This window comes from Rhinolophus sinicus, chromosome 15 (genome assembly GCF_057876585.1).
Source record: "Rhinolophus sinicus isolate RSI-liver-muscle chromosome 15, RSI-T2T, whole genome shotgun sequence".
NCBI lineage: Eukaryota > Metazoa > Chordata > Mammalia > Chiroptera > Rhinolophidae > Rhinolophus > Rhinolophus sinicus.
The window spans coordinates 94,618,978-94,645,921 of record NC_142515.1 but is presented as its reverse complement, the minus strand read 5'-3'; the positions used below and the strand labels follow the sequence as shown (position 1 = coordinate 94,645,921).

Genomic DNA, 26,944 nt, shown 5'->3' with positions numbered 1-26,944 from the left:
AATCATGTCTTCAGCACTTACTATATAGCAGCCCCTGATGTAGGAACTGGGAAAACCGCAGTGAGCAAGATACACATAGTGTTCGTCTGCAGGAGCTAACATTGTGGGGCAGGGGAAACTCTCATTTAACAATCAAACCAATAGATATCATACACAATATATTTATAAGTGTTATTGAGGGAATAACGCAAAGTAAGGGGAGAGTGATGGGAGCGGGTCTATTTTAGATATGTTATTAAAGCAAGTATCTTCGAGGAAGTGACACTTAAACACCTTCTCTGAATAACAGAAGGGTTCAAGCCATGCAGATATCTGGAGGAAGAGTGTACCTGGTAGAGAGCACCGTGAGTGCAAAGGCCCTGAGGTGGGAGTCCACTTGGATGTTGAAAGGACACAATAGAGGCCAGTGTGATGGGAATGGAGTAGGAGAGAGAGGGAGGAGACAGGTGCTGGCAATGCCAGGGCAGGTTGTGCAGGCCCCACTCAATACTGAACAGGAACAAATGCCCGGAGCTTGGGTATGACATTCCATGTTCTTTATTTGGGGTTAAGCCCAGTGGCCCGGCCTGCTTGGAGATAACCCTGAGAGCAGCAGAGGTCTCAGAGTCTCAGGACTCGCAGCCATGGGTGCTCATGTATTCCGAAAATCCTTCCAGCTGGCCCAGCAATTCTTTCTTTCCCACATCCCCATTCTCTGGCCAATGCATGAGGAACGTCTCCTTGCCCAGGACGTAGGTGTAACTGTGGAACAGAGAGGACAGGAGGGTGAGGAGAGCCTGGTGCCCCTAGAGGTGTGGAGACCTCCCTGCCTTGCCCCTCTGCCCTGCTTGGCAGCCTTCCAGAGTCTCAGCCTATGTCCTCTCCATAGGGCCATCTTGGGGTCCCCCAGCCACTAGCCCATTCATCAGGGGATTAGAAAAGTCCCCTTTCCTCTGACTCTACTGCCCACTGCTGGAAAACCAAATCTACATCGACAGCGTCTCTGCGTGAATGGTGTTCCTTGGACTTGTGCAGTGTACAAGCCTGCACCTCCTTTCAGGGCAGCCTTGAAACCCAACACTCCTGCTGACAGGTGCAGTAGAGATTGTGACACCAAGGGCTGGGCTGGGGGAGGCAAGGGGGCCCAGGCCTGCATCCCCGGGGCAGCAGGAGGCCCCCACACACTCAGATTTGACTCTCCACAGGTCTGATGTCTGGCCCATGATGAGGTATGTCTCCTGTTCTTGCAGCTCCAGGGAGTTGTGGCAGGTGGCATGGGAGATGAATTTCTTCATGGTGAGCGGCGTGGCGGAGTCCGTGCCTGGAGGAGAGAAGACCCAGTGTGAGAGCGGGCACACGCCTGGCCCTCCCCCACATTGCCCCCCCCACCCCCCCGGGTAGGGCCCCACCGCCTTCTCTGCCACCTGGGACATACCACTTTTGATGATGGCTTGGAGCTGCATGTTGTAGTAGACATAAGGGTTGGAGGCAGAGGCCTCCACAGCCTCCAGCTTGGCCTTGTACACTGGGGAGAGGTGGGCAGGAGGCCATCGTGTTGGCATCTGACCAGCGCGTGGGCCTTTTCCTGCCTACTGCCTCACCTGACACTCACCAAAGTCCACACCTGCCTCACAGGCCGCCGCCTGGAGCTCCTCCTGCTTCAGCTGGTTGCTGGCTTTCCTCGGCGCAGGGCACAGTTCTGGAGGGTGAGAGGGGCAGGTGCTCTGGCTGCACTGGGGAGGCGCTTCTGCCCCTCTGACCTCCATTCAGCCCCAGGTCTCTGGGTCTGGCCTTTCTCCAACTTCGACTGTGCCTCAGTGTATGTGTGTCAATCTCTACCTCTGGATCTCCTTTTCTCTGTCTCTCTTTGTCTCTGTCTTCTAACTCGCTGTCTCTCTCTGCCTAAACTCAGCCCAGACAGCACTCAGGAAGTGACAGAGGGTTCCTGGACTCCCAACCTGGCAGCCCAGGCTCTCGTGTCCCCATGCCCTCACCCTCGGCGCATCTGCAGACGTCTTTGTGGCAGATTTTCCGCAGGTCGTATCGCTCTGTTGGCAGGTTGTAGAAGGAGCTGCACCTCCGGGCTGCGAGACGGGGCACACGCCTGGGTTTGGCTAGAGCCAGCGTTCCTGGGGGGTGGGAGTGCGCCTGGCTCCGCTCCCAGAACTGTCTGCCCCGCACCCCCCGCAGGCCACGCCCCGCAGGCCACGCCCCGCAGGCCCCTTCCCACCTGGCCCTTCCCAGCCATCCCTCATAGGTCCTCCCCTTTGAAGACCCCGCCCCCTTCCCCCCAGCCCATTCCCAGCAGGCCACACCCTTTTCCCGCTCCGCCCCACCCCCTTCCAGGCTTCCCCACCACTTTGACCACCCCCTGTCACCACTCTCATTTGGGTTCCTTCCAGCACCTTTTTTGCCCGCCCCCCCCCCCCCCCATGCCCAGGCCCCTCTCAACCGCGCTCTATTTCCCCTTCCTGCACCTGCCCCTCATCCCTCCCACCTGGCCCAGTCCTTAGCACGCCTCTTGCCCTCGAGACCTCTTCCCCTTACACCCCCAGGCCTCCCCTGCTCACAAGGCTCGTAGTAGTCATAGACCGTGACCTGGGCGGCCTGCAAGAACTCCGCCTGCAGCATCCTGTGGACCCGGAAGCCCAGAACCGTGTCTTCCTTGTGGGAGAGCTAGGGGAGGGAATTCTGTCTGAGGTGACCAGGGCCACTGACCATGGGGCGATTACCCCAGAGCCTTGCTCATAACGACTGACCATGTGGCCTTGACTACTGAGGTTCTGACCTCAGATGGCATGGCTCTCTGGCAACACCACCCAAGAGAACCTCGCAGACCTTGGGTTCTCTGCCCACCAAGCTGCCCACAGGCCTCTGGTGGACATCCGACCTTCCTCACCTTCTCCAGGTAGAGGACAACGGTGCTGTCACTGGAGCTCGTCTTGGTCTCGTACTGGAAAGCGTACATCTCCACGTCGCTTGTGAGCTGGGGTACAGGGTGAGGATGGCAGGTCAGCTGGGGCCCCCCAGGCTCACAGCCTTAGGAGCTTCAGTCAGTGTGAAGTAACTCTCAGAACTCTCAGCCTTTGTCCAATCAGCTTCAGTGCTGGGGAAACTGAGGCACAATCAGGGCAAGGATTTGGCTAAGGTCAGGCAGGAAGACAACAGAAGTGATCATGGGGCACTAATAAAGGGTAGATGCTGCACTCTGCCCACACTGGGAGTCTGGGATGTTGCCAGGGCACTTTGCCCTGCTCAGCAGGGGCAGGTGCAACCTACATTACCTGTTTGAGGTCATCTTGGTTGGGGTAGAAGCCAGTGAGCAGAGAAACCTCCATGATGGTCATTGTGGCCTCTCGATCACCCTGGAATCTGGGGATTTCACAGCTCCAGTCTCTTCCTCTTGCCTCTCCCCCCACGCTCCCACTACCATCATTTTTTGCCTGGAAGAGTGCAGTAGCCTCCTCCTGGGTCTCCCCATCACTCCTCTGCCCCCAATAGCATACAGCTTTAACAAACAGGAATCTGATATGTCACCTCCTTGCTTAACGACTTTTATTAAATGCCTCTCACCCTTCCACTTCACCTCCTCCCACCCCAGCCTCCATTTGATTGCTCTCAAGTGTCAGTCTCTCTCTTGCCACTGGACCTTTGCACATGCTGTTCTCTCAGCCTGGAATCCTCATTCCTCCCTCTTTGCCCGGAAACCTCCTTTCATCTTTGCAATCTCAGCTGATGCATCACTCCCTCTGGTAAGCCTTTTCTGGTCAGATCATTCTCTAATTTGCCCTCCTGTAGCTCCTTTCCCACATTTAATCACAGTTGTCACTTTACATTGATTCTGGGTGATTATTTGGTTATCGTCTGTCTTCCCTGATAAGGTGTGAGCTCCACCAGGCAGGGAAGGGTGCCCCAGCTCCTAGAACAGAGCCTGACACCAAGTCAGCAGATCTGGAGATATCTGGGAGCAGATCTGGGAGATGGCATTTGCGAAACAGAGCAGGACTGGGTTGGGGGCTGGGATGTCTGCAGACAATGAGGATGGGAGAGAGCTGCGGGGCTTGGAGCCAGCTCTGGGCATCTGGGGTGTGTTACCGTGGTAGAGCCCGCCATCCCGGGACATAGCAGAATGGAGGCAGGATGGTCGACAAGGGAGCAGAATAGGAGACAGACAGCGGAAGGCAGGATGGGAAGTAGAATGAGGGGGCAGGCATGGAAAGGCAGGCTTAGCTGGTTTCCACCCTCCACTCAGCACACAGGGAGAGCTGCTAAGGAGTCTGGATACCAGGAAGTGAGTCCTTCCTCCCGCCTAGCCCAAGATCCTGGTGCCCTGACCTTGTTTCCATCCGGAGTTGGAAGGTCTCTTCCCCCTTTTTATTTTCTGCAGAGAGAAGGCAGTAGTTTAGAGGCCGGGTAACATAGCCTCTGGAGCTAGCTTCCTGCGTTCAGATACTGACTCTGTGCTGTGACTGAGCAAGTTGCTTAACCTCTGTGCTTCGGTTTTGTAATCTGTACATAGGGATCACAATATTCCCAACCCAGCAGGGTTGTTATAAGGATTAAGTGAGTTAATACAAATAAAGCCCTTAACACGGCACCTAACCAGTGCTTTATAACTGTCAGTTATTATTATTGCATATTAAGAAATAGGGCCCAGACGAAAGCCTTGGTCACTTTTAGTCCCTAAAAGTCCTGGGACTGGTGAGGCTTGCTTCCCTACCCCCACAGTGAGCTCCCAATGGCAGTGTCCTCTCTCCTCCTTCTTGGTCCCCCAGACTGTGAACTCTAAGAATCCCACTATTTCTGACCATGTCCATAGCCCCCACCGTAGTCCAGCCCTCATCATCTCTTGTTGGACCAGTGCAGCCTCCTCTTCCTGGGTCTCCCAGCTCCCGCCCTTGCCCTCTGCAGTATATTTGCCCCCCAGCCACCAGAGGGAGCCTGTGCGACGCTGTGCTAGGTCCCATCTCTCCTCTACTCAGAACTCTCTGTGGCCCCACTTCACTCAGAGCAAAACTGAGCCGTCACTGTAGCCCACAAGTCTCTGCACCATCTGTCTCCGTCACCTCTCCAACTCTTTCTTCTAAAACTCTACCCCTTGCCTGGAATGTTTTCCCCTCAAATCCTTCACGGCTCACTCTCTCACTTCTTCCATGACTCAGCTCAAACGCCGTCTCCTCGGAGCACTTCCCCTGGATCTCCTCCAAGTCGGTATCATTTTTTTTCCTACTTTATTTTGTACGGTACTTATCATCACCTGCTATTGTGCTACGTATTTATTTTTTATAATGTAGAGTCATTTATGTTGTGAATAAATAATAGTAGAGGTATAATACCAGGGTGCCAAAAAATGTATACAAGGGGATACTTTGGTCAACGCTGCTCAAGCAGTAGTTCAGCTTAATCAAAAGTGTCTGGACGCTGATGGTAACCACTGTGAGCACCTCTTGTCATTGCAGAAGTCAAACGTGACTTGTATTCATCTTTTGTTTTCAGTGTATATTGAGTATTACAATTTTAATAGCTTTTTCCTTTCTTAAAACGTGTATACATTTTTTGGCAGCCTCTGTACATGGTTACGACTGTATTATTGCTTGTCTCTCTCCCTAATACAATGTAGGCTCCAGGAGAGAGCAGAGAGGATATTTTTCTTGTTTATGTCTCTAAATAAGAGGGTCAGAAAATGGGGCAGGGCACATAGTAAATCTCAATAAATATTTGTTGAATGGCTAACTAAAGCAACAAATGTGCTTATTGAATCATAACTAAAATAAAATAATGAAAAAGGCTTGGGCATTGCTGGGTCCAGGCACACCTTCCAGGGCACTGTGGAGAGTAGCATTCAGGTGATAGAGGCTGCAAGTGTCCTCCCAGGACTCTAGGGACCTGTGGTACATGGTCAGGATCTGCCAGGGGAGATAAGGTATCAGAGCCCATCCGCACTCACTCCCTTTCCTCCTTGATCCAGTCCTTCCCTACCCAGGTTTCTGCCCCTGTGGGAAATTCATAGCAAAGTCTGCCCCCTCCCCCAATCCCAGAATGCCCTAGTCAGAAAACCCTATAGAGTCTACACAAGCTCTGTGTAATAGAACCTTCCACAATAATGGCAATGTTCTCTATGTGCCCTGTCCGTATTGTAGCCACTAGCCACATGTGGCTATCAGGCACTTGAAATGTGGGTAGTGTGACTGAGGAACTGAATTTTAAATTTTACTTAATTTTAATGAATTTAAATTTAACTGAGTCTCAAGAAGTGTGACATGCCCAAGGTCACACAACAACACCAGCAATTCAACCATGACTCCATTGCCAGAAACATGAGAACAGGCTGCCTTAAATTTGGTGAACAACAGGGCTGTCCTCCTGAGCCACAGGGCATGGGGCCTGGAGATGTACTGGATTTGCTGGCTCAGATATTGGGGGTAGGGTGAAATTAGCCTCTGGATGTTGGGAGGCACCCTGGAGGGAGAATCTTCCCTTGGGGGCCAAGGAAGGAGACACCCTCTCAGGAACTCAGCATGGGACGGACAGAGAGGCCCAACAACCTCTGGCCTCTACTTTCTCTGACTCTTAACTCAGCAGGTGAAAACATTTCTGATCCTCTATTTCCCCACTTGTTGCATGAACTCCATATTTTTACCAACTTCCCAGGGTGAGGGTTGAAGTGTCTTTAGTTTGGCTTGTAGCAAACAGTAGTGCTCTAAATGGTAGCTTTTTTTTTTTTTTTTACTGATTTCTATCTTGTCTTGGAGTCTAGACTTGCCTCTATTCCCACCAACTAGGGGGACCCTGGGCTCCAGCTAAGGAACACAAGGATGGGACCCCCGACTTACCGAGATGGTGCCTCTCCCACTGCCGCTGGCTGTGATCTCTAGGTCGTCTTGAGCAGAAAACTGAAGGGAAGGGGAAGGAGGATTTGAGGTGGAGAAAGCAGCAAAGCATGGCTCAAATGCAGTGGGGGTAGGGAGGAAAGATGGTTTTACTTTTCCTTCTTAATAGAGCATTTGTGGTGCCTACTCTACTACAAATCAACTACAACTGCTGACTCAGGCTGTGTCCTAATATATATCTCTGATCTGTCCACTTGGCAGTGTCTATAAAGTTCCCCATGCGTGGAGCCCCCACAAGACCCTTATCCCAGGCGTCTCTATATCTACTCTTGTTCCCCTCACATATTCTTCCCTCATGAGCCAGAGTAAAATATTACAAATTCACATCCAATCACACCACCCCTGCTTAAACTTCATTGCTGTTCTTGGAACACTTGTGCCTGAAAGCATTTGCACCAGCTGTTTCCTCTGCCTAGATATCCACAAGGCTTACGCCTTTCTTTCCTTAACATCTTTGCTCAAATGTCATCTTGGTAAGAGCTTCCCTGCCCATCCTACTATCTAAAGTTGCAACTCCTTGATGCCCCCACCCCGCTTCCTGTTGATTTGCCCCCATAGCACTCGCCACCATTTGACACACTACATGTTTTACTCATTCACACGTCTTTATTGTCTGTCTTCCCACCAAACTACAAAATTCTACAGGGACAGGGATTTTTTTTTTGTCTTCTTCATGGCCATATTCCTGGCACCTAGAACAGTGTCCAGCACACAGTAAGTGTTCCATAAAGATTCATCAGATGATTACAGGTAAATATCACCTCCTCCATAGAGTAAGGTCATGGAGATTACTTTGCTCCCCACACCCAGGTTATTTTTCTCTTTACACACATTTCTTTCCCCTGTGTTCAGAAAGATTAAAATAGAATGTATTTATTGTCATGCTTTCTTTCTAGACTGTAAGTTCTGTGAGAGCAGGGACCACAGATCTTTCATAATGCATCCCCAATGCCCATGAGAATGCTTAGCACACAGTAGGCGCTCAGGAAATGTTTGTGCAATAAATGAATCAACACAGTGACGGTATAACCAATGGTGTGAGATAATCTTGAGGAAGGAGATTGGCAGGCACATGATTCTTGGCTACCCTTCCACACCTTACCTTTGCTGACCGCTGCTGGTAAGCGTTGTTCTGATTGATGAGCCACTCTATGTTCAAGGCTCTCTTGGGGGCACTGATCTGGACGCGGAGATCCTGGACACCCTCAAAGGAGACAGCTTCGCGGAAGCGGATGAGGGCCTCAATGGCCACTACCGTGGTCTGGGTGTTGGGATGGAGATCTTTGATCAGCACCACAGACAGCGCCCCGGGAGACCAAGGTAGCGACTCAGCACCACGGACAGCTCCTTCCGGTGGGCCGTCCGCGGCAGCACTTCGGCGTCCCTCCCCCGCCGCAGCCCCCACCTTCCGAGGCCCGGGTCACCTGGGTGGACTTGAAGCCTCCTCCCAGCTCCCGCTTCTCCAGCAGCCACTTGGCGATGGCTTGTGTCTCATTATGCCGACCCAGCTTCAGCTTCTGCATTAGCGCGTAGGCGGTGGCCTCAATGGTGTACAGGGACTTCCTGTCCCTGCGCGTTCGCCAGTGGTCTTTGTCTAGAAGATGCATACCCACCTTGTCGCCCAGATCTGGGCCCGCCTAAACTAAACTTGCCCTCTCCTATGTTATCTGGATCAATTTTTCTCATCTGCTATTTTATCGAGCACTTGCATTATGTGAACCTCTTTGAGGAGGCATATGGACACTGTTTTTTCGGAATCACTCTCAGAGACAGACTATTTAAAGATGGGGAAACTGAGTTTCAAAGAAGCTCCTTGGGGTCCCTTCAATTCTACAGAAAGCAAGTTCGTCTAACTCTACTCCTTGACTTGGGGAATGGAGAGGATGAAATAGGGCACTCGGGGGTGAGATAGGGCAGGCCACGGGAGGCAGACCCTTCCCAGTTACCCACGTTAAATGACCTTCTTTCCATCCTTGACCACTCCAAGAACCTTCCCACTTCCGGGTGTTTGCACGTGCTGTTCCCTTAGCTTGGAATATCCTTGGCCTTTCACAGAGGTAGGCCTTCTCATCTTTCATTCCAGCTGGGGGTCCCCTTTTCACAGAGGCTGTCCCAGACCTCCAAGCCATACTCTTCTCCCCTGCTCATCTCTCCCACCCACTTTGTATGTTTCATATCCGCATTTATCTCACTTAGTAATTCTCTATTAATTTGTTTGTCTTCTGTCTGCCTCCCCCAGGGACGGTGAGAACTTCTAGGGCAGGGACCATATCAGATTTCTCGGGGTCTGAGCTCAAGGGTTGGCACACCATAAGTGCTTAAACATGCTGGGTGATGAGTCATATATTACTGGATTTGGGATCATGCAATCTCCCTCCCCCACCCCCGTGACTGTGGTTAACACAGAGTTGCTTAAGAAATGGCCCCATACGCACTAGGGCTGGCAAAGCTGTCAAGGCGGTCATTGGCTCGGGGGCTCCCGGTGAGGGCCAGAGCATAGGAGACTATGGCTATGGCAAAGGTTGTCTGAATGTCGGGGAGGCGTCTCTCCAGGAAGTCACGGCCTCTCTCCATGCTGGCGATCAAATCCTAGAGAGTCAGAGAAAGGAGGCTAGAGAGAGGTGATCAGAGGAAAGGGGTCTGGGAGTTAGAAGACAGGGATGTACTGAGAGGGCCATGAGGGTGGGGCAGATCCCTGAGTGCAGGGGATATGGCACCCTGCAGATCCTGCCCTCCTCTTTGGGTCCTACCGGTATCTCCTGGCTGCATAGCTCCTTCCCCTCATCCAGGGCGATCAGAACAAGAGCTGTGAGAGATACGTCTGCCTCGGAGCCTCTGTAGCCACCCTGTGGATGCAGAACCACACCCATGATCCCCTTAGCATTTTGGAGACTCCTGCCCTAACCTCTCCTGTTTGACCTTGGAAAGCTCCCAGGTGCTCAGCTCTAAGCTGGATGATGCTAAAAGCAGGATGGAGAGAGAGAGAAAGAGAGAGCGAGCGAGTGAGCAAGAGAGAGAGAGAGAGAGAGAGAGAGAGAGAGAGAGAGAGGAGACGCCATTTTGATATCTGTCTGTGTGGGGTCTGCCTTACTAACAAGAGCTAACAGCCATGGAGGGTACTGTGCTAAGATCTCTACGCCATCTCAGAGCATTCTTGCAGTATCTCCATGTAACTGGAGCTAGGGAAACTGAGGGTCAGAGAGGCAAAGTCTTTCCATTGTTAATAAATGACTGACTTAGGGTTCAAACTCCTCTTTAGTCTCCTAGCTTCTACCCTCAACTCCTGTACTGAGTTGAATGGTGTCCTCCCAAAATTCGTGTCCACCCAGAACCTTAGAATGTGATTTTATTTGGAAATAGTCTTTGCAGACGTAATTAGTTAAGAAGAGGTCATACTGAATTAAGGTGGTCCCTATATCTAATGACTAGTGTTCTTATAAGAAGGCGATACAGAGACACACAGAAGGAAAAAGCGCATGTGAAGAGGGAGACAGATTGGAGGGATGCAGCTACACGCCAAGTAATGCCAAGTGTTTCCAGGATCCACAAGGTAGAAGAGGCAAGGGAGGATTCTTCTCTAGAGCCGGCCAAAGGCATATGGCCCTGCTGACACCTTGGGTTTGGACTTCCAACCTTTAGAACTATGAGAGAATAAATAAATTTCTATTGTTTTTAAGACACCCAGTTTGTGGTACTTTGTTACAGCAGCCCTAGGAAACTAATACACCCCCCACAGTCTTTTCTTCTGACAGTGGCCACTGAAGCCTATGGACTCTTGAATCAGGTTATGTGCCTCAGCTTCTCAGAACCCTCCATGGCTCCCACCTCACTCAGAGGAAAAGCTCAAGTCCTGCCTGCAGCCCACAAGGCCCTGCATGCTCTGTTCCAACACCTCCCTGTCCTCACCTCCTCCCCCTGCTCACTCTGTTCCAGTCACACTGGTCTCTTCACTGTTCCTCAAGTGTATTGGGCACAGTCCAGTCTCAGGGCCTTTGCACATGCTGTTCCCTATGCTTGGAAGACTCTTTTCCTAGTTAGTCACATGACTTGCTCCCTCATCTCCTATCTTTGTACAAAAATCATCTCTTCATGAAGCCTTTCAAAATTATACCCTCATCACATTGATCCCCCTTTTCCTGCATCTTGCTCCATGTCACTTCTAACATGCCACGTCTATGTCTACATTTTGCTTATTGCTTGTCTACTCCTAAGATGCCCACCCTACAAGGACAGGGATTTTCATCTGTTTTGTTGGCCCAGGATCCTCAGCACTTAGAGTGCCTGGCACAAATGTTTGTTGGTAGAAAGAAACTCAGATCTGTGAGCTTGTGAAACCTGTGTTTGTAACCCCTCTCTGTACCACCTTCCTGTACAGTGTCAGGCTCTCACTCACATGGTCCTCTTGATTCCTTAAGTCCCTTTCTCTGAGGGTGCAATCTGTGTTTGCTTGTTTCCTTCATTCATCTAGAGTTTTATTCAGCAAACACTTGCCAACTACAATGATCTAGACTCGCTTCCCTTCCTGGAAGGATTCACAGCGTAGAAAAAGCAAACCCTGAAAAGACTATTTCAAATCCTCACTGAGGCTCCCCAAGGCTCTGTAGTCTTCAGGACCTGACATCTTTCCTCCCTCTCATGCCTTAGGATGGACCACTCTCTCCTCCATCTTTGGGCTCTGGTGACACTGGTGTCTTTTCTTTCTCCTCAAACATGATAGAACCTCAGGCCTTTTGCATATGCTGTTCCTTTTGCCTGGAGATCTCTTCCCATTCTTACCCCCCCAACTCCTATTCCTCTTCAAGTTGCTGCTTCATTGTCACTTCGTTTTGCAGGCTTCCCCTGACACCTCCAGGGCCAGGCATGACCCCTATTACTCTTTCCTGGTATTTATCTCCCACGGAACATGGCCAATTTTGATTTAAACAATCACTATCTCTAATTATTTAGTGAACTTCTGCCTCCGCCCATCCCTAGCTTGTGACCTCTACAAAGTAGGGGCTGTAAATTTCTTGTTTACTGCTATGTCTCCCCTCTGCCTAGCACAGGCCTGATATACATGTTTGTTGAATGAATAAATGAATACTGTGATAGATGAAATGATACAGACAGACACAGGGCTGGTATTCAGGGGAGACTTCCTGGAGGAGGTGGTGTCTGAGCTAAATCTAAAGAGAAAATATAATTTGGCTGGGTGAAGAAAAAAGGGATGGGGTGTAGGTATTCCATGCAGAGAGAGCAGCATGAGCAAAGACACGGAGGTGAGTTGGAGGGACCTGTGAGCAGGGAGTAGTGAGGGGAGAGGCTTGGGAGGAGATACAGAAGAGAGGGATACAGTAGAGAGACGTTGTTGTCGGCAACTGTGAGCCATGGAAGGTGTTTGAGCAGGAGCGACCTCCCAGGCCATTTGAAACCTGTTTTTGGAGGCTGGCATGTTGGCTGGCAGGTGGGGTGGACTCAGGCCCAGTGAGAGAAGGGGCAGGATGCCTGACTGCTCGAAGTGAGGGTGAGGGAGAGATGGGGTTCCAGATGAACCCAGCCCCCCCCCACACACACACACTGTAACAGAATACAGCATGATCCAGAGCAGGGAGAGGTGATGCTAGGTACCAGGTCCTGGCTCTTTCCGTTTCTCATTCTCCCCGAGAACAGGGCAGGGGCCTGAAATCCCCTGATACTGTACCGAGCCCTGGGTTTTGTTTGAACAGCCCAACCAGGGGGGCTGTGGCACCTGCATGGACGCCATGATCACAGGCCCCTTCTCCAAGAAGTGTCCGTCCTCTGCCTGCCTCTCGGTGATGATCCACCGGGCAATGGCACAGAGAGAGGGCAGGTCAATCACACTGACGGTCATGATGGAGTAGGCCAGACTGAAAACTCGGAACACGTAGCTCGTGAGCCTGTTGGGAGGGCAACACGGTGGGTGACTACTGGGAATGGCAGCCAAGGCAGTTCTAAGCTCGGGGCGTCCACACTGCGCAGACATCGATCATGCGCCACGGGGCTCCAGACTGACACCTAGTTAGCATGGGTGCCACTGCCTGCAGCCTACCTGCCCTAACACCCTATAGCATGGATGCTATGGGGTCATCAAGCCCCAGGCTGGCCCCTGGGCTTCCTCTAGGCCAGTGTCCTTGTTCTTACCAGGTGCTTCCCGGGTTCCCCTTGTGGATGTGGTAGGTGCCATCTGTGCTCCGGTGGGTCAGCATCCGGGTGTATCCTGGGGAAACAGGTGGAGGAGGTCTTACAGGGAGAATTGATGTTGGGGTGTAGCTGGGAAGACGAGTCAGTTATCAGGTATAACCTCGGGGGGCAGGGTGTGAGTGAGATTTGGGGGTGCATCCCATGTACTTGCAACCTGGAGGAGGGGACTTGTCCAGGTGTATAGAGAGGGAGCTGCAGGGCCTAGGTGTAAACGAAGGTTACAGCCAGGTATGACCTGTGCAACTGTGACCAGTGCACAGTTGCATGTGGGAGGAACATGGGAACCCACCCCATCTGGGGCAGGCCGAGACTGGGGATCGCCACTCAGAGAGCTCAGGGAAAGTGAAACCCAGGAAAGTGAGTACCCTGAGGGGCCACTACCGAGGCATTCTCTTGGGGGTCTGTTTTGGCTGCAAACTGGGGTGTCAGCATGGCTGTGTAGCCTCAAGGAGGTTACTCCTGGGTGCTGTCTGGGAGGACACCTCTCAGGGACGTTCTGAGCATTGCTGGTTGAGTGTTATCTGAAGGTTACCTGGAGGTTTAATACTCGGGTGTAACATCAGCGGTGACAGTGTCTGGGTGTTACCTGGGGATTACTGTTGAGAGCACCTGGATGGACAGTTGGTGTCTGGGACTAACCGGGAAGAGGGGTCAGTGGCCTAATTAACTTGAGGGTCTCTGTGTGGGTGTAACCAGAGGCATTTGTCTCTGGTTGTTACATGGAGGTTTGGCTGTAACCTGGGGAGGTGTCAGCGTTCAGGTGTAACCGAGAGGGAGGCCACCACCTGGGATTATTCTACCTCCTCAGGTTGTTCTGAGGGCTCTGGAGTTTTCTGCTTGGAGGTTCCCTGGGGGTGACCCAGGACGTGGCACTGACTGGGTATAACTGGGACAGTGTCTGAATATAACATAACCTGGGGGATTGCTTCTTTGGGGTAAACCAGGGTGTCTCTTGTCAGACTGTATCCTGGGAGGGGGATCCAGGTGAAGGAGTAAAGTGGGGGTCACTGTTTGGGGTCACCTGGGCGACTTGCTATCATGTTGTCAACTGGAAGAGGAGTCAGAGTTCAAGAGTCATCAAAGTGTCACCTTAAGATGACTATTTGGGGGTCACTGTTTGGGAATCACATGGGGGTTGGTATCAGGTTGTCACCTGGGACATGAGTCAGAGTTCGGGTGTTATTGTCTGGGAGGGTCCCATGGGGGCCTCCTCTAACGCTGCGGGTGCCCCAGACACCCTCGTCGAGTCCCGGGGGAATGGCACTCACCGCTGACAATGTTCTTCATCACCTGGTCCCTGTGCTCCACCCCCACCTTGCCCCACTGGCCCGTGGTGTCCAAATAGCGGGTCAGGATGATCACGGGGGTCAGACTGCTCAGCGTCTGCTCAGGGCAGCCGGTCGGGAGCCTCAGCAGCTCGTGCGTTTCTCTGGGTGTCAGGCTGCCCAGGATTGTCTCCCCGAGGATGTCACCTGTCAGGTGGGCAGGGTCACCTCGGGAATGGCCTAAGCCACCATAGCCGCCGATCACCCCACATGGGTACTGCCAGGTCCTGCTGCCACTGTGCCCAGGCAGGTCCCGGAGGAGCCAGCTCCCCCTGCCCCCCTGCATCCCCCCAGGAGCCCGTTCTGCCCTAAGCACCTTGGACGCTGATAAACACTTCTGCCTCTGTATCGGGCACCTTGTTCCAAACAGTCTGTCTTGGCAGCACCTCCATCTGGGTCTGACCTGCGCAGGCACAACCTTCTGTGATAAGCAGGTCGGGGGCTGGGGAGGTCAGAGGGCACAGAGCCTGCAAGGAGCTCGGACTGCCCACCTGGCCAGACCCCCTCATTTTAGCCCCTTCCTCTGCCCTGGCATGTCCCCAGGATCCCACATGCTCCCTTTAGACCTCACAAACCTTGGGGGTTCAGGACGATGCTATGGGACATTTTTTCTATTTGCCCTCCTGCCTGTGAAATACAATGAGGAAGCAAGTTAAAAATAACAAAACAACAATGGCAATAATGACAATTGCAATGACACTACGAGGAAGCATTGCTTAGCCAGTAAGATCACAGACTCTCGAGCCCTAATACTCGTACACCTGGGTTCAGATCTTAGCTCTTCTGCTTCCTATCTGTGTGACCTTGGACAAATTACTTTATCTCTTTGTGCCTCACTTTTCTCATTTGTCAAAAGAGTAATAGTTCCTACCTCAGGTTGTTCTGAGGGCTCAATGAGTTAATATTTTTAAAGCACTACTATATTATAAGAGCTAAGCATGTGTTTGTTAAGAAAATAAAGTCTTATTGATGGGTCACACCCAGTTGTGCGCAATTTTCACAGCTGTCTGATTATTTGTGGGTATGCTGATTATCCCCACTCTGCAAATGAGGAAATGGAGGCTCAGAGAAGTTAAGTGAGTTGCCCAAGGTCACACAGCAGAGACAAGATTTGAACCCAGGCCTGACTCCAAAGTTGCAAAGTGGGAGCTCTGTGGTTGAACTTTCAGATCCATTCTCTCACCTCACTTCCATCTGGGAGGCCTGTTTGTTGATCCCGGGCCCACCTGCCCCTCCTGTGGTCCCACAGCCTGGGGCCCAGGGGATGCCCCACTGTCTGCATTGACAGCCAGGCATAGGGGATGTCCATTACCTGGACCAGGAGTGTCTTCTTCACGTGATCCTGCACCCCGTAGCCCACGACCTTGACCTCCACATCCACTTTGCCTACCACAAGTGGGAGAAGCACAAAGGGCACCATCTTGGTTGAGGTGGCAGGCACGACCACCATCTGGCGGGATGGGGCTCCTGGCTTTGATGCGCTGCACAGCGGCTCCTTGTAGGGGAACTCCACGCGGACCTGGGGCAGAGTGGGCAGGTGGGGGGTCCTGAAGCATTGGGTGGCCTAGGACCCTGGAGTCACAGTCCCCTCTGTCCTGGCCCTGAGAACCTGAGCAGGTGATAGCATAGCATACTGATTGACAGCAAGACACTGCCTGGGTTCAAACCCCCTCTGCTACTTACGTGCTGTGTGATCTCAGGAAAGCCCTTTAACCTCTCTGTGCCTCACTTTCCTCATCTCTAAAGAACAATAATAGCACCCACTGCTGAGGTTATTGTGAGGTTTCAATAAGAAAATACCTTAGAAGTTTTTCAAAAGGGCCACCACTTTTCCGGCCTTTTTGAATAATGACACACCCCATCCCCTTTATAAAGCACACTGACAGATGTTTTGGCAGGAAAGGGAGGGCTGGAGGCTTCACCTTGGCCTGGCGGTTCCCGAAATTGTACAGCACCGCTTGGATCTGGACTTGCTCATTCCTGATCACAGAGAAGGGCAGCTTAAGATCCACAAAGAACGATTTCCTAACGGTCAGCTCAAAGGAGTCTGAGACACAGAGACCTAGAACCAGGAGACCATGTTGGAGTTCAGCAGAATCCCACTGTCCCAGGGCTGGATGTTTTCCTGTCCTCTCAGCATTGGGCTTGTGGGGTCACCTTGTCCAGCCTTGAGACTGACGGCCACAAACTGCCACGTGGTCATGGAATCTGGCAGGTTCACACGAATGTTGTAGTGTGAGACGCTCCTGGAAGTGGCGGGGCAGGGCAGGGTGTCAGTGAGATGGTGCTGCCTGGACAGAGCCTCTGTCCAGGGCTATGATCACTATGGAGGGGTCAGTGGGTCACCTCATAAGAGGCATCGTCATGAGAGGGTCATCATTTTGGGGGCACTGGGATCTGTATTGCCATCCAGGGAGGTTCCTATCACGGGACTATGCTCAATTGTGGGAGTAGAGCTCAATGTCACCACTGGGGGCATTGTCTGTGATGGATATCCACTGATGCGTGGAAGGGCCAGGGACAAGAGGCTGGCATGCGCGGTGGTGGTCCTACCCCGATTCACTTTTTGGCAGAGTAAATTTCCTCCAGAGCCAACTTTCAGGGAACAAGGTCCGGACAGGCAGGTCCTCCAGAAAGATGTCTTCAAAGTCCTCGTCTTCATCCGCTGCAGGGAGGGGGTGTGGAGCGGGGTCTCCTTTGCATATCTCCCTTGGCTGGCTCAGCAGCCTCCTCAGAGGGGTCCTCCCACCTCGTTCCCCTATGGACCATATCACCCCTTGACCTGTCCCATGGCTCCCTTCCCAACCTCTCAACCCCCCCAATCTTGTGCTTCCTGCCATGGTCCCCTCACTTGTCCCCAGAAGCAGCTGTTCTTCCCGGGCCTCCCGAGTCAGGGCCTCAGATAGATGGCAGCAGCTCAGGAAAGCAGTGACACAAGTTGGCCCATAGCGGACATGCTGGGTCCTCTCCTCACAGGACAGCCCCACTGGGCTCTCCCGGAGTCCAGCCTCACAGCACTTTCGCTCCAGCTCTGTCTCGAACTTGTTCGCTGTGGGCCAAAGTTAGAGGGATGAAGAGGGACGGGGTAAGACCTGAGGAAGTGTGGAGCCGACCACCTCAATACCATGTCTACTTGGCCTCTATTTAGCCATAACTCTGGCAGATGCTGGTCCTAACACTTTGCCTGTATCTTCCTTCTGAAACCTCACATTGGACTCATATGGTGAATTCTGATGAAGAAGTTGAACAACAGAGAAGTCTATTCACTGGCCCAGGGTCACACAGCTTGCAAGTGGCAGAGGTGGGACTAGAACCCATGCTAATGTTGCTTCTCCTTCCCTCCCCCACCCCTCCTCATTCTCCTTCTTTTTAACAGGGATTGGTAATGCCACGTTTATTTATAAAAGATGCCATTTTGACTCCCAATTTTCATTATGTATTTTTAAGAAATGAAAACATAGGACTTGTTGCAAAGCGTGATGTCAAGCTGAATGCTTCCAAGTTAGCAACCTGAAAGAATGCACTTAAAGATAAAATGATCACAATTTAAAAACCTCATTGTCCACCATATAACACAATTGGAACATCTATAGTTAAATAATGTGATTGATCATTACCATAAACAAAACAATGGTTCATATTATAAACCTCCCCACGAAGGTTAGCATGATTTTTGATACTGTAATTAGTTAGAGTTTTTTATTTTTACCTCGATTTTTATTAGATTTCACTTATTTTCCCTTTATTTAGATCCACCAAGTCATTAATGTTGCTCAAAGAGACTGGAAAATCTAATATTCATAGAAAGCATGCTTCTAACACCACACTCGTTCTCCTAGAGCCCCAGGATCAGAGCCAGATATTACCCACTGGCACTCAGCACCCATTTCTCCTTTTGTTTACATTCCCTCCAGTATCACAGAAGCCTGACATCTAAAAACTACATTTCCCAGACTCTTCCTACTACAGTTCTGGATGCAATTCGATTCTGCCCCCAAGATGCTCTTGTGTGAGATTTGGAAGGTGGAAGAGAAGCAGAGACCGTTGTCCCTGCAGCAGTGGTAGCCGATGTGTGAGCCTGTCTATGTGCAGGTTTTTAAAAAAATTAGTTTCAGGTATACAAAACAGTATGAGGAATATAGTGAATAATATTGTAATAACTATGTACAGTGTCAGTTGGATAATAGACTCTATGTGTGTTTTTTTAATAGGAAATATTCCATGTTCCCCTATCTACCCACTAGCCTCATGAGATTTCATGCATTGCAAGAACTACAGTGGGGAGTTCCACCAAGCAGCCTTCCAATTTCCACTCCTATAGCCCGCCAAATGATTTTGAAAGCACCAAACTCCTATAATTAAATCCCTCCCACCCTGCTTGAAAACGTAGTGATTTCAGTTTTCTGTCCCAAGTCCTGATGAATACAGTAGGTTACATCCAGCTTTGGCTCTGACCTGCATTCCTCTTGGTCTCCAGTCTCTTCAGGGAGCGGCGACGGCGGCTGGGAGGGGGGCTCTGAGGGCAGTGCCAGTCTGGGGGTCAGAGGGAAGAATGAGGACAATTGTCAAGATCACTATAAATATCTTTGATGGTATTTATTGCGTGCTTACTGTATGCCCAGTGCTTTATATGCATCACCTCGTTTTTTTTTTTTTTTAAGGAGGGCGCAGCTCACAGTGGCCCATGTAGGGATCGAACTGGCAACCTTGGTATTATTAGCACCATGCTCTAACCAACTGAGCTAACTGACCACCCCATGAATCACCTAATTTTTATCCCACAGGTCCCTCATATTTAAAATTCACCACTTAAAAGCTATGAGGTCTTTAGCAAGTCACTAATCTCTCTGGGCATTTACTTTCCCCAGCTGTGTAAAATGAGTATAATCATAGTTCTATCAATGAGATCGTGCATATAGAAGTACTTAGCACAGGGTCTAGCTTGCAGTAAATAGAAACTGTTATTAATATCACTATTTATAGCTGAAAGTTGTCCCCAGTATTCAGTCTCCTCCTGTCATCTGTGGCAACTAAACCTCCACCTTTGTATATCACTCAGAATGAAGACTACATTTCCCAGCTTCCCTTGCACCTAGGATGGGTCATGCGACTGTGTAATAGCCAAGGGCATGTGAAAAAAGGGTCCTCTCCTTCCCTTCTAGACTTCATCCTGATGCTTGGAATGAGATCCTGATGAGGTACCATCTTGGAATACAGCAGAGCAACACACTAGAAAGAGACTGAGTCCCAGAATGATCTTTGGACTGTTACTGGGAGAGAAATGAACTTTTATCTTATTTAAACTACAGTTAATTTGTATCTCCGATACACATAACCAAACCTGTTTCTTAACTAACATACAGTTAGTTACTTGTATTATTATCCCCATTTTATGGACAGAAAAATTGAGACTCAGGGAGGAAATGTGACTGGCTCATGGTAAGTGTCAGGGTCCTGGATTTTAGTCCGTCTGTTTGATGCCAAATCCCATGGTTTTTAACCATTAGATGCCAATGGTTCTTAACCATTATACAGCATTGCCTCGATCCTTGACTGCCACCTGCCCCCCTCCCAGCCCCTGCCTGCACCTGAGCTTGCCAGGGTGTCCATCCCTGTGCTCATCTTCAGATCCAGTCCAGCATCCTTGAACACAGCAAGATTGTCTTTTCCACTGCCCGCTGTGCAGCCAGTGTCATGCTCCTCCACCACATCCCAGACCTGGGGGTCAAGAGAGGAACCTACATATTGAGCCAATATGGCCCCATCCAGGAAAAGTGCAATATTGCACTGTAATTGCTGGCTCCCATTTATTGAGCCCTTACCACATGCCAATCTCTATGCTGTGCACTAGCTCCTTGAATCTTTGCAACCATCAATGTTGCCTATTTTACAGCTGAAGAAGGTGAAGCTCCAGCTAGAATGTCTAGGCAACCTTTTGACCCCAAACCCACATGCTCTTACCTTCTTCTGTGTAAGCTTATGTTTGCTGTTCAAGACATAGACAGCCTTGTCCACAGCCACCAGCCCCACTGTGGCCTCTGCATCACCTGTCACCTTCACTTCCACCTGGCTGTTGGGCTCCAAAGAATCAAAGGGTTCATTCGTTAAGCCAACCTTCAGCTGAGCTAGGAAAAAGAGAGATGTCAGAAAAGGGGGCTAATAGGCTACCAAGGGGCTTCCCAAAGTCCACTTTCAGGTTCATGTTACTTATTGCTCTAATGAAGCATTAGAGAACTCCACCAGGCCAATCCCAACTCCATACATTTACTTGCATTGTCTCTAACCCCAAGTTGAGCTTTTAAGGCCACATCTCTTCCTCTTACACTCACGGGTCCCTAGACTGGGAGCCCTGGAAGTTGGACAGACCTTCTCCCAAATTTTATGATGGTGATGTACAACTTGAAGGAGTTTGGCTCACCGTTCCCATGCATTTGTCATTCACATCGATCCATATGGAATCGGCCACCAGTTCAGGGTCCTGGCCTGTTCCCCTGGGCAGTAAATAAAAGGCCAGGACGCGGAAAGAGGGCATCATCTCTGACGTCACATCAATAGTGGTTGACGTGTAGACACTTCCTTGACTTTTTAACTGATGTTTGGCGCACACGATCTGACCCTTACTCAGGACCTTGGAGACAAGGAAAGCCAAGGATGAGAAAGTTAGGATCAGCCCAAAAAGGGAGTTCAGAGTCCCTTTGCTTCAGCCCATTGGCCTGAGCTCACCCCAGATGGTTCCCACTTTCACACCATTGTTCATAGTTTCTCCAACCCAGCTAGCCAAGATTGTTCCAGAGAAAGGATTCCTTGACTCAAATCCTGGTCCTAGTGTCTCACCAGGATGGTGAAGTGAGTGATACGCTCCTTGGTTTCAGGGTTCTGATGCCTTGTGTTGAGGCTCAGATGGATGTTGTTGCCAACTTCTGCGCCTAACGTCTTCACCTCAATGTGCAGGAAGTTCCCTGACCCATTCTGAGTTGAGTAAGGCCAAGCCGTCATCTTGGCTGATGCCTGCTCCTCTGGTTGGAGAGCCTCATCAGTTTCCACCTGGGGAGAGTGAGGGGCAAGTAACTCCCAATCCTTCCAGCTCATACAACCCCATCGTCCCTGCCCTGTCAGGTTGGTACCAGGATAGGGAGCTGCTCCATATTTGCGTCTGTGTTGATGGTCAGAGCGGCCACCCCACTGGACAAGGTGCGCACTTTGTGGTTTTGGCAGTGGACGAGGACATTGTAGGCTGGGGACCCATCAGGATTTGAGACAAAGACCTGGGATAAAATGTGGGGTGAGATGAAGGACAGACTTGGGAGTGGACTGGCATGAAAGTTGGGAACTGGGAATGCAACCTTGATAGGACTGCCTTGTACAGCTGTGCAAGTTGTGTACTGGACAACACCAGGGATATCATTCATATTAGAGTCTTTATGAATGGCACCGCCTAGAGTTTTGCAATGCACAACCATATGTGGTAGCCCTGGGTGGGTGTTGGTGTGCCCAAGGGATGGGGGTGGGGTGAAATTGGGGGTGGAGAAGGTAGTTGAAGGCATGGAGGGCTTGGGTAAAACTCAGAGTAGGATTGGTACTAAAGAGTGGCTCTAGCTTTCCTAATGCCCATCAAACATCTCAAAGTCAACCCAAATGAATGTATGACAAAACAGCATGCTTGCTATGCAAATGTAGCCTCAAGATAAAAAACCCTAAGTACCACATTCTAGCCTGACTGTGACTCCTAAGCCCCCATAGAGATATTCTGGAGCCATCAATGTGCTTTGGGGAGACATGGCTTAAGACTTGAGGGAACCTTGGGATTGGTTTGAGGGGCATGATAGATGAGTTATCAGGGGCAGATGAGTCCCATATGGGTTTTTATTTCCTGGGAGGTCTTTTTGGGGGTGGGGCCCTGAGTCCCTAGGCAGAATGAACCCAGATCCTGACCCTAAAATGGAAGGGCATCCCTGGCTTGAAATACTGGGGTGTCCTTATGAACTTGATGTTGTATGGGCTCCGGACGATCTTCACCCCCGAGGTCTCGGCCTGGACCATCTCACCCCCTGTAGAGACAGTGGGACGATGAGGTTTTCAGAGGAGGTTCAATTTCTTGGGAAAGTGGTGGGGCTGCTGGTGTGGGAGGCCCATCTTGGTGAAGATAGGGAAAGACAATAACACAATTTCAACTCCTGCCAGCCCTACAAGTGTTTTCCCATTTCTCTGATGAGAAAACTGAGGCAGGAGGTGGCCCAAGGTTACATAGACAGAATGTATGGGCTGGGAAAGAACACAGTGTCCTGACCTCAACCAGGGGTTTGGGTGAAGGTGGCACCTGAGGAGAACACGGTGACATTGACAAAGATTGAGGCCCCAATGAAGTCTTCTTCTGGGCCTTGGAATGCAGCCATCAGTGTGTCCTTCTGAAGGGAGACGTGACCCTGGCCTTTAGATATCTGCTCTTGGGGCAAGAGAAAGGAAAGGATGTGGTTTTCTGGGGAAGTGGAAAAGGGTTGGGGGAGGGGAGGCTGGGGAGTAGTCCAGACTTGGTCACCTCCACCCTCTGCAGGGAGCTTTGAATGGGTATCCGACGGGAATCCAGCTTCACTCCAAAGATGGCCAGAGCATGTCCATCCACTGGCTTGTTGAATATATACCTGGAGGATAAAGGGTCACTCTGCTGTCTGTGAAGCACCCACACAACCTAATGAGGCGGTAGAGGTGGCCTGTATGATCTCACGGGGCTGCAACAATGACTAGAAAACTTTGGGAAGGGCAGAGGTGGCCCCTGGAAACATAGATGATTTCATTGCTGATGAACAAAATTCTGGGAGGTGATAAATATGTCGCGTAAAGCCTTGTTGGGTTGTAGGTGGGCTGTGCAACCTCATGAGATGGTAGAGGTAGCTTGTACAACCATATGGAGCCACATAAAAGTCTGAACAACCTATGGGGTGGCAGAGGTGGCCTGTGCAGCCTCATCAGGTGGCCTGTACAGCATCATATAGCTGCAGGAATGATCTGTATAATGTTAAGAAGTGGCAGATATGGTTCTCACAACCTTAAGTAGACAACGTGGCCTGTACAATCTCATAGAGCTGTGGAGATGGTCTATAAATCCCACAAGGCAGCAAATGTGGCATTTGCAATTCCATAGAACTGTAAAGATGGTCTGAATAACCTCACAAGATGCCAAAGGTGCCTGTGCAACCTTGTGGACCTTCAGAAATGGTCCAAACCATGAGATGTGGTACAATTCCATTCGGTAAACAAGGTGGCCTGTACAACCCCAGAAACCTGAAGGGGTGGTCTGCACAACCTCACCGGTGGCAGACGTGGTCTATACAACCTCATGGGACGATGTAGGTGGCCAAGAATATCTGATGCGTGGCAGAGAGTGCCTCTACTACACCCTAGGTGCTACAGAAGTGGCCCCCTTCTCTCTACCCTTCAGTTTCTTGGTGTCTTTGGTCCTCTGGCCAGGCTGGGAGGGGGAAGGGGACTCACAAAGCCTGGATTTCCACACCCAGAGCTTCATCGCTGAGGTAGAAGAAAGGCTTGTTTGGGATCAGCCGGACCTCAAAAGATGGCAGCACTGGATGGAGTAAAGGCAGTAGACCTCAGCATTTCACCATTCCCCCTCTTCCCCTCACTGTCCCACTTCGTCCCTGGTGATGCTGGCAACCCCCAAGGGCTGGAACACACAGTCCTGTTCACCAGTACCCAGCTCGGGCCCCAGCGCACAGGTGTGCCATGAGATGTCCTTTCCGTTTGCAGCCCAGTTTCTGGCGTGTCCCTCCTCGCCCTCCCTGCCACACCCTGCTCACCATACTCCTTCACGTCAAAGGCTGCCTTGAACTTCTGCTTGGCTGCAGTACGGTAACTGGCTTCGATGCTCCAGGTCCCAAGACTGAGGCACAGAAAGTTAGGAGAGATGGAGACTGAGGAGACCCTCCCGCCCTCCGTCCCTAGGGCTTCCAGCAGGGCACCTGATGAGCTCTGGGAGGTGAAAGGAGTTGGCGAAGAAACCTCCCTGGGCCACCAGATCCTGGCTGATCACAGTGATCCCTTCCGGGTTCTGTGGGGACAGGGGGTGGGTGATTCATACCCATAGGCCTTCAGCACATGCTATCACCCCAGTGTCCGGGATCCACCCTCCCATCAGGAGAGGCCACCTTGATGTCCAAAGTGAATGTCCTGGTCACAGGATCCATCTTGTGGTTCACAGTGAACACCCGGTATTGAACTGGAGGAGGAGGGAAGACTCTGAGCATTGGATAGAGATTGGAAGGGGGTGTAGTCATGAGGGTGTTGGGCAGTGGGGAGACCCCAGGAGAAACATGTCGGGCATTTGGGAGAGCCTGGGGTGAGCGTCAGTGCCTGCCCCACACCAAGGGCCCAGAGGTTGTACCCAAGTGATCAGGGGTATAGATGGTCTTGTCTGTCTGGATGAAGATGAAGCCCGCATGGGGAGCCACCAGCACCATCTTCTCCATGAACGAGGATGCCGAGGTGGGTGTCCAGGTTGCCCGGATGATGATGTACTGCTGTCCCGGTTGTGGGGGGTACACCAGACTTTCAGGAATCTGGGGAGAGATGCGCATGCTCCTCAGGCCCCGCCAGGGTCTCCATGCCTGGAGGCAAAGCCCTGGGCCAGATCTTGGGAGAAGCAATTGGGTGGGGGCCCTCAGGCTCTGCCTTTGGGAGCGAGGTCACTGTGTGAGGCTGTGCAGTTTGCTCTTGCACAAGGACATCCAGCCAAGGCTGGGATGCAATCCAGGCCATTCTCGGTTTCCCAAGCCACCAGCAGAGGACGCCTTTTATTAATTCGCACAGAGGCATCATATGGGTTAATCATGGCCCTTCTTGGAGCCCAGACTTAGGGGACTTTTGATTTCTAAATGGACAGGACATAAGGAGCAGCAAATATAGCCAAGCCCTGAGTCTATTTCCGTGTCTCTTGTGGGAAGTCCCTCTACCATCTGGCCCTCTCCAGCCTTGCTGCTGGCCCAGAGCCTCCCAGAGCCGCCCATCCTGGCATGGCACCTACCACCACAGACGCCTGGTTCATAAAGTGGTTTTCCGATGAGAGAAGGAGCTGGTTCTGAGCCACCACCGTCTTCTTCATGGGGAAGTCCCACACAGTGAGGTTAACTTCGAGGGTTCCGCTGAGGGGCTGCTCGGAGTCTGAGTGAGCCTGTACGAGGATGGTCTCAGGGCTGCCGACGCGCAGGACTCGGGGGGTCACCAGGATGTACCTGCCAGTAGACAAATACAGAGGCACAGGGGACTCGCGTGGGGGAGGCAACAGCAGAGACACATGGGGTCCTGTGCAGAGTCCTCAAGACCACAGATATGCAGGCAGCCGGCCAAGTCCCCTCAGTTTCCCAGACTCACAATGGCTCAGCCTGGGTGCGGTGGATCCCCAAAAGGAGCAGAATCAAGCCCAGGGGCCAGTGCACGTCCATGGCGGTGGGAAAATGACGCAAGGCCACTGGCCACAGATGTCTGTCCTCTTGTCGGCCCCAGCTCTGGTCTGTTTGTCTTGGCCTGTCCTGGCTGAGTTAATATCTAAACGGATGTGGGGAGGGAATCTCCATAAATCCAATGGGGGCGGGGGGGGCTGTTCCCCCCTTCTCAACCAAGCCTCCATTGGGAGGCTGGGGACAGTTGCATTGAGAAGGGTTCCAGCTCCTCTCTTGGGGGCCAGAGTGGTAGAGGGGTTGTTTTTTCCATGAGCCATGGAGCCCTAACCTGAAGCCCTCCCCTCACCCAGCAAGGAGCCTAGGTCATGTGGATCGGGGCACTGGACTTTGGGATTGGTGGGGATTGACTGGAAGGGGCTGGAGGAAACAGGATTGTCCCCATCTCTGTCCTTGAGAAATTGGCGAGGTTTCTGGTGGAGCTGCTCAAACGGGAGCAGTGCAGGCATTACGTGTTCATTTCCCAATCACCGGCCTGAGCAGCCATGTGGCATTTATCCGGCCAGCCCCGGGATTACTACCATAATGGAGCCTTCTGAGAAACGTACGGGTCAGACCCTCTTGCTCTTGATCTTTCTGTACCCAGCATGCACTGCTCCGTTTTCTCCTTCCATGCAGGAGGAAGGAGATGCTTGGTAAACTGTGACCATTGTCCATTGTCTCTAAATCATGCCAAGCTCTCTGGACTCCTTTTCCAGAAGGCAAATTACATATTAAACCAGGGATGAAAACACATCGTGTTCGAAGCATTTCTGGAAGAAAGCTTTCTCTGTCCTGGAATAATTCTCACTGGCTGTTTAATGTTCCTATTAAAGATGTTGAGACTGCTTTGCAGTGTCTGCCTCTTAGAAGCAGGCGGGGTTGTAGACAAGTTTGCCTGGTTTTCCTTCTTTGGTGAAGTCAATACTGCTAGCCTGGGGAGCCTTACTTATTGGACAGCCCCAGATCTCCCAAAGCAATGATGATATACATTTATCCAACAAAGATTCATCAGCTATTTACTAGGAGCACAGACCTATTTAGCTTGCTGGGGACACAGGAGTGACCAAAAGACAAATGCCTGCTCCTGTGGACGGTACATTGA

General features: G+C 51.2%; 2 protein-coding genes across 7 annotated transcripts in view; one reads left to right on the top strand and one right to left on the bottom strand.

Moving 5' to 3' along the window:
* Positions 1-521: 521 nt before the first annotated feature.
* On the bottom strand, positions 522-26,128 carry LOC109454371 (complement C3-like). 2 transcript variants are annotated; one of them, XM_019744955.3, is made up of 41 exons: positions 25,775-26,128; positions 25,428-25,635; positions 24,789-24,963; positions 24,553-24,623; positions 24,367-24,455; positions 24,205-24,287; positions 23,885-23,972; positions 22,932-23,034; positions 22,713-22,833; positions 22,328-22,443; positions 21,520-21,660; positions 21,230-21,439; positions 20,814-21,023; positions 20,357-20,515; positions 19,984-20,113; positions 18,851-18,928; positions 17,247-17,444; positions 16,949-17,060; positions 16,553-16,641; positions 16,318-16,457; positions 15,708-15,914; positions 14,971-15,022; positions 14,712-14,798; positions 14,339-14,542; positions 13,011-13,086; positions 12,598-12,766; positions 9,620-9,715; positions 9,305-9,458; positions 8,294-8,463; positions 7,972-8,130; positions 6,813-6,872; positions 5,795-5,885; positions 4,315-4,360; positions 3,264-3,351; positions 2,879-2,965; positions 2,550-2,655; positions 1,974-2,063; positions 1,592-1,678; positions 1,415-1,504; positions 1,165-1,300; positions 522-741 (listed from the first exon to the last, which is right to left on the bottom strand). In XM_019744955.3, exons 1-41 carry the CDS (start codon positions 25,843-25,845, stop codon positions 609-611), a joined length of 4,980 nt encoding a protein of 1,659 aa, XP_019600514.2. In that variant the 5' UTR covers positions 25,846-26,128; the 3' UTR covers positions 522-608. The 2 variants fall into 2 exon arrangements, with proteins under 2 accessions (XP_019600514.2, XP_019600516.2); XM_019744957.3 differs by lacking the exons at positions 522-741; positions 1,165-1,300; positions 1,415-1,504; ... (1 more) ...; positions 1,974-2,063; positions 2,550-2,655 and having other exon boundaries at positions 2,959-3,094.
* COL5A3 (collagen type V alpha 3 chain) overlaps positions 4,706-26,944 on the top strand; it is a 74,621-nt gene continuing 52,382 nt past the window's right edge. For 3 of the 5 annotated variants that reach the window (XM_074338205.2, XM_088792483.1, XM_074338206.2), the window contains exon 1: positions 4,706-5,186. In XM_074338205.2, coding sequence (XP_074194306.2) covers positions 5,087-5,186 — 100 coding nt within the window. In that variant the 5' untranslated portion in view covers positions 4,706-5,086. The remainder of the gene's footprint in view (positions 5,187-26,944) is intronic. The other 2 variants (XM_074338207.2, XM_074338208.2) reach the window with 1 other exon arrangement.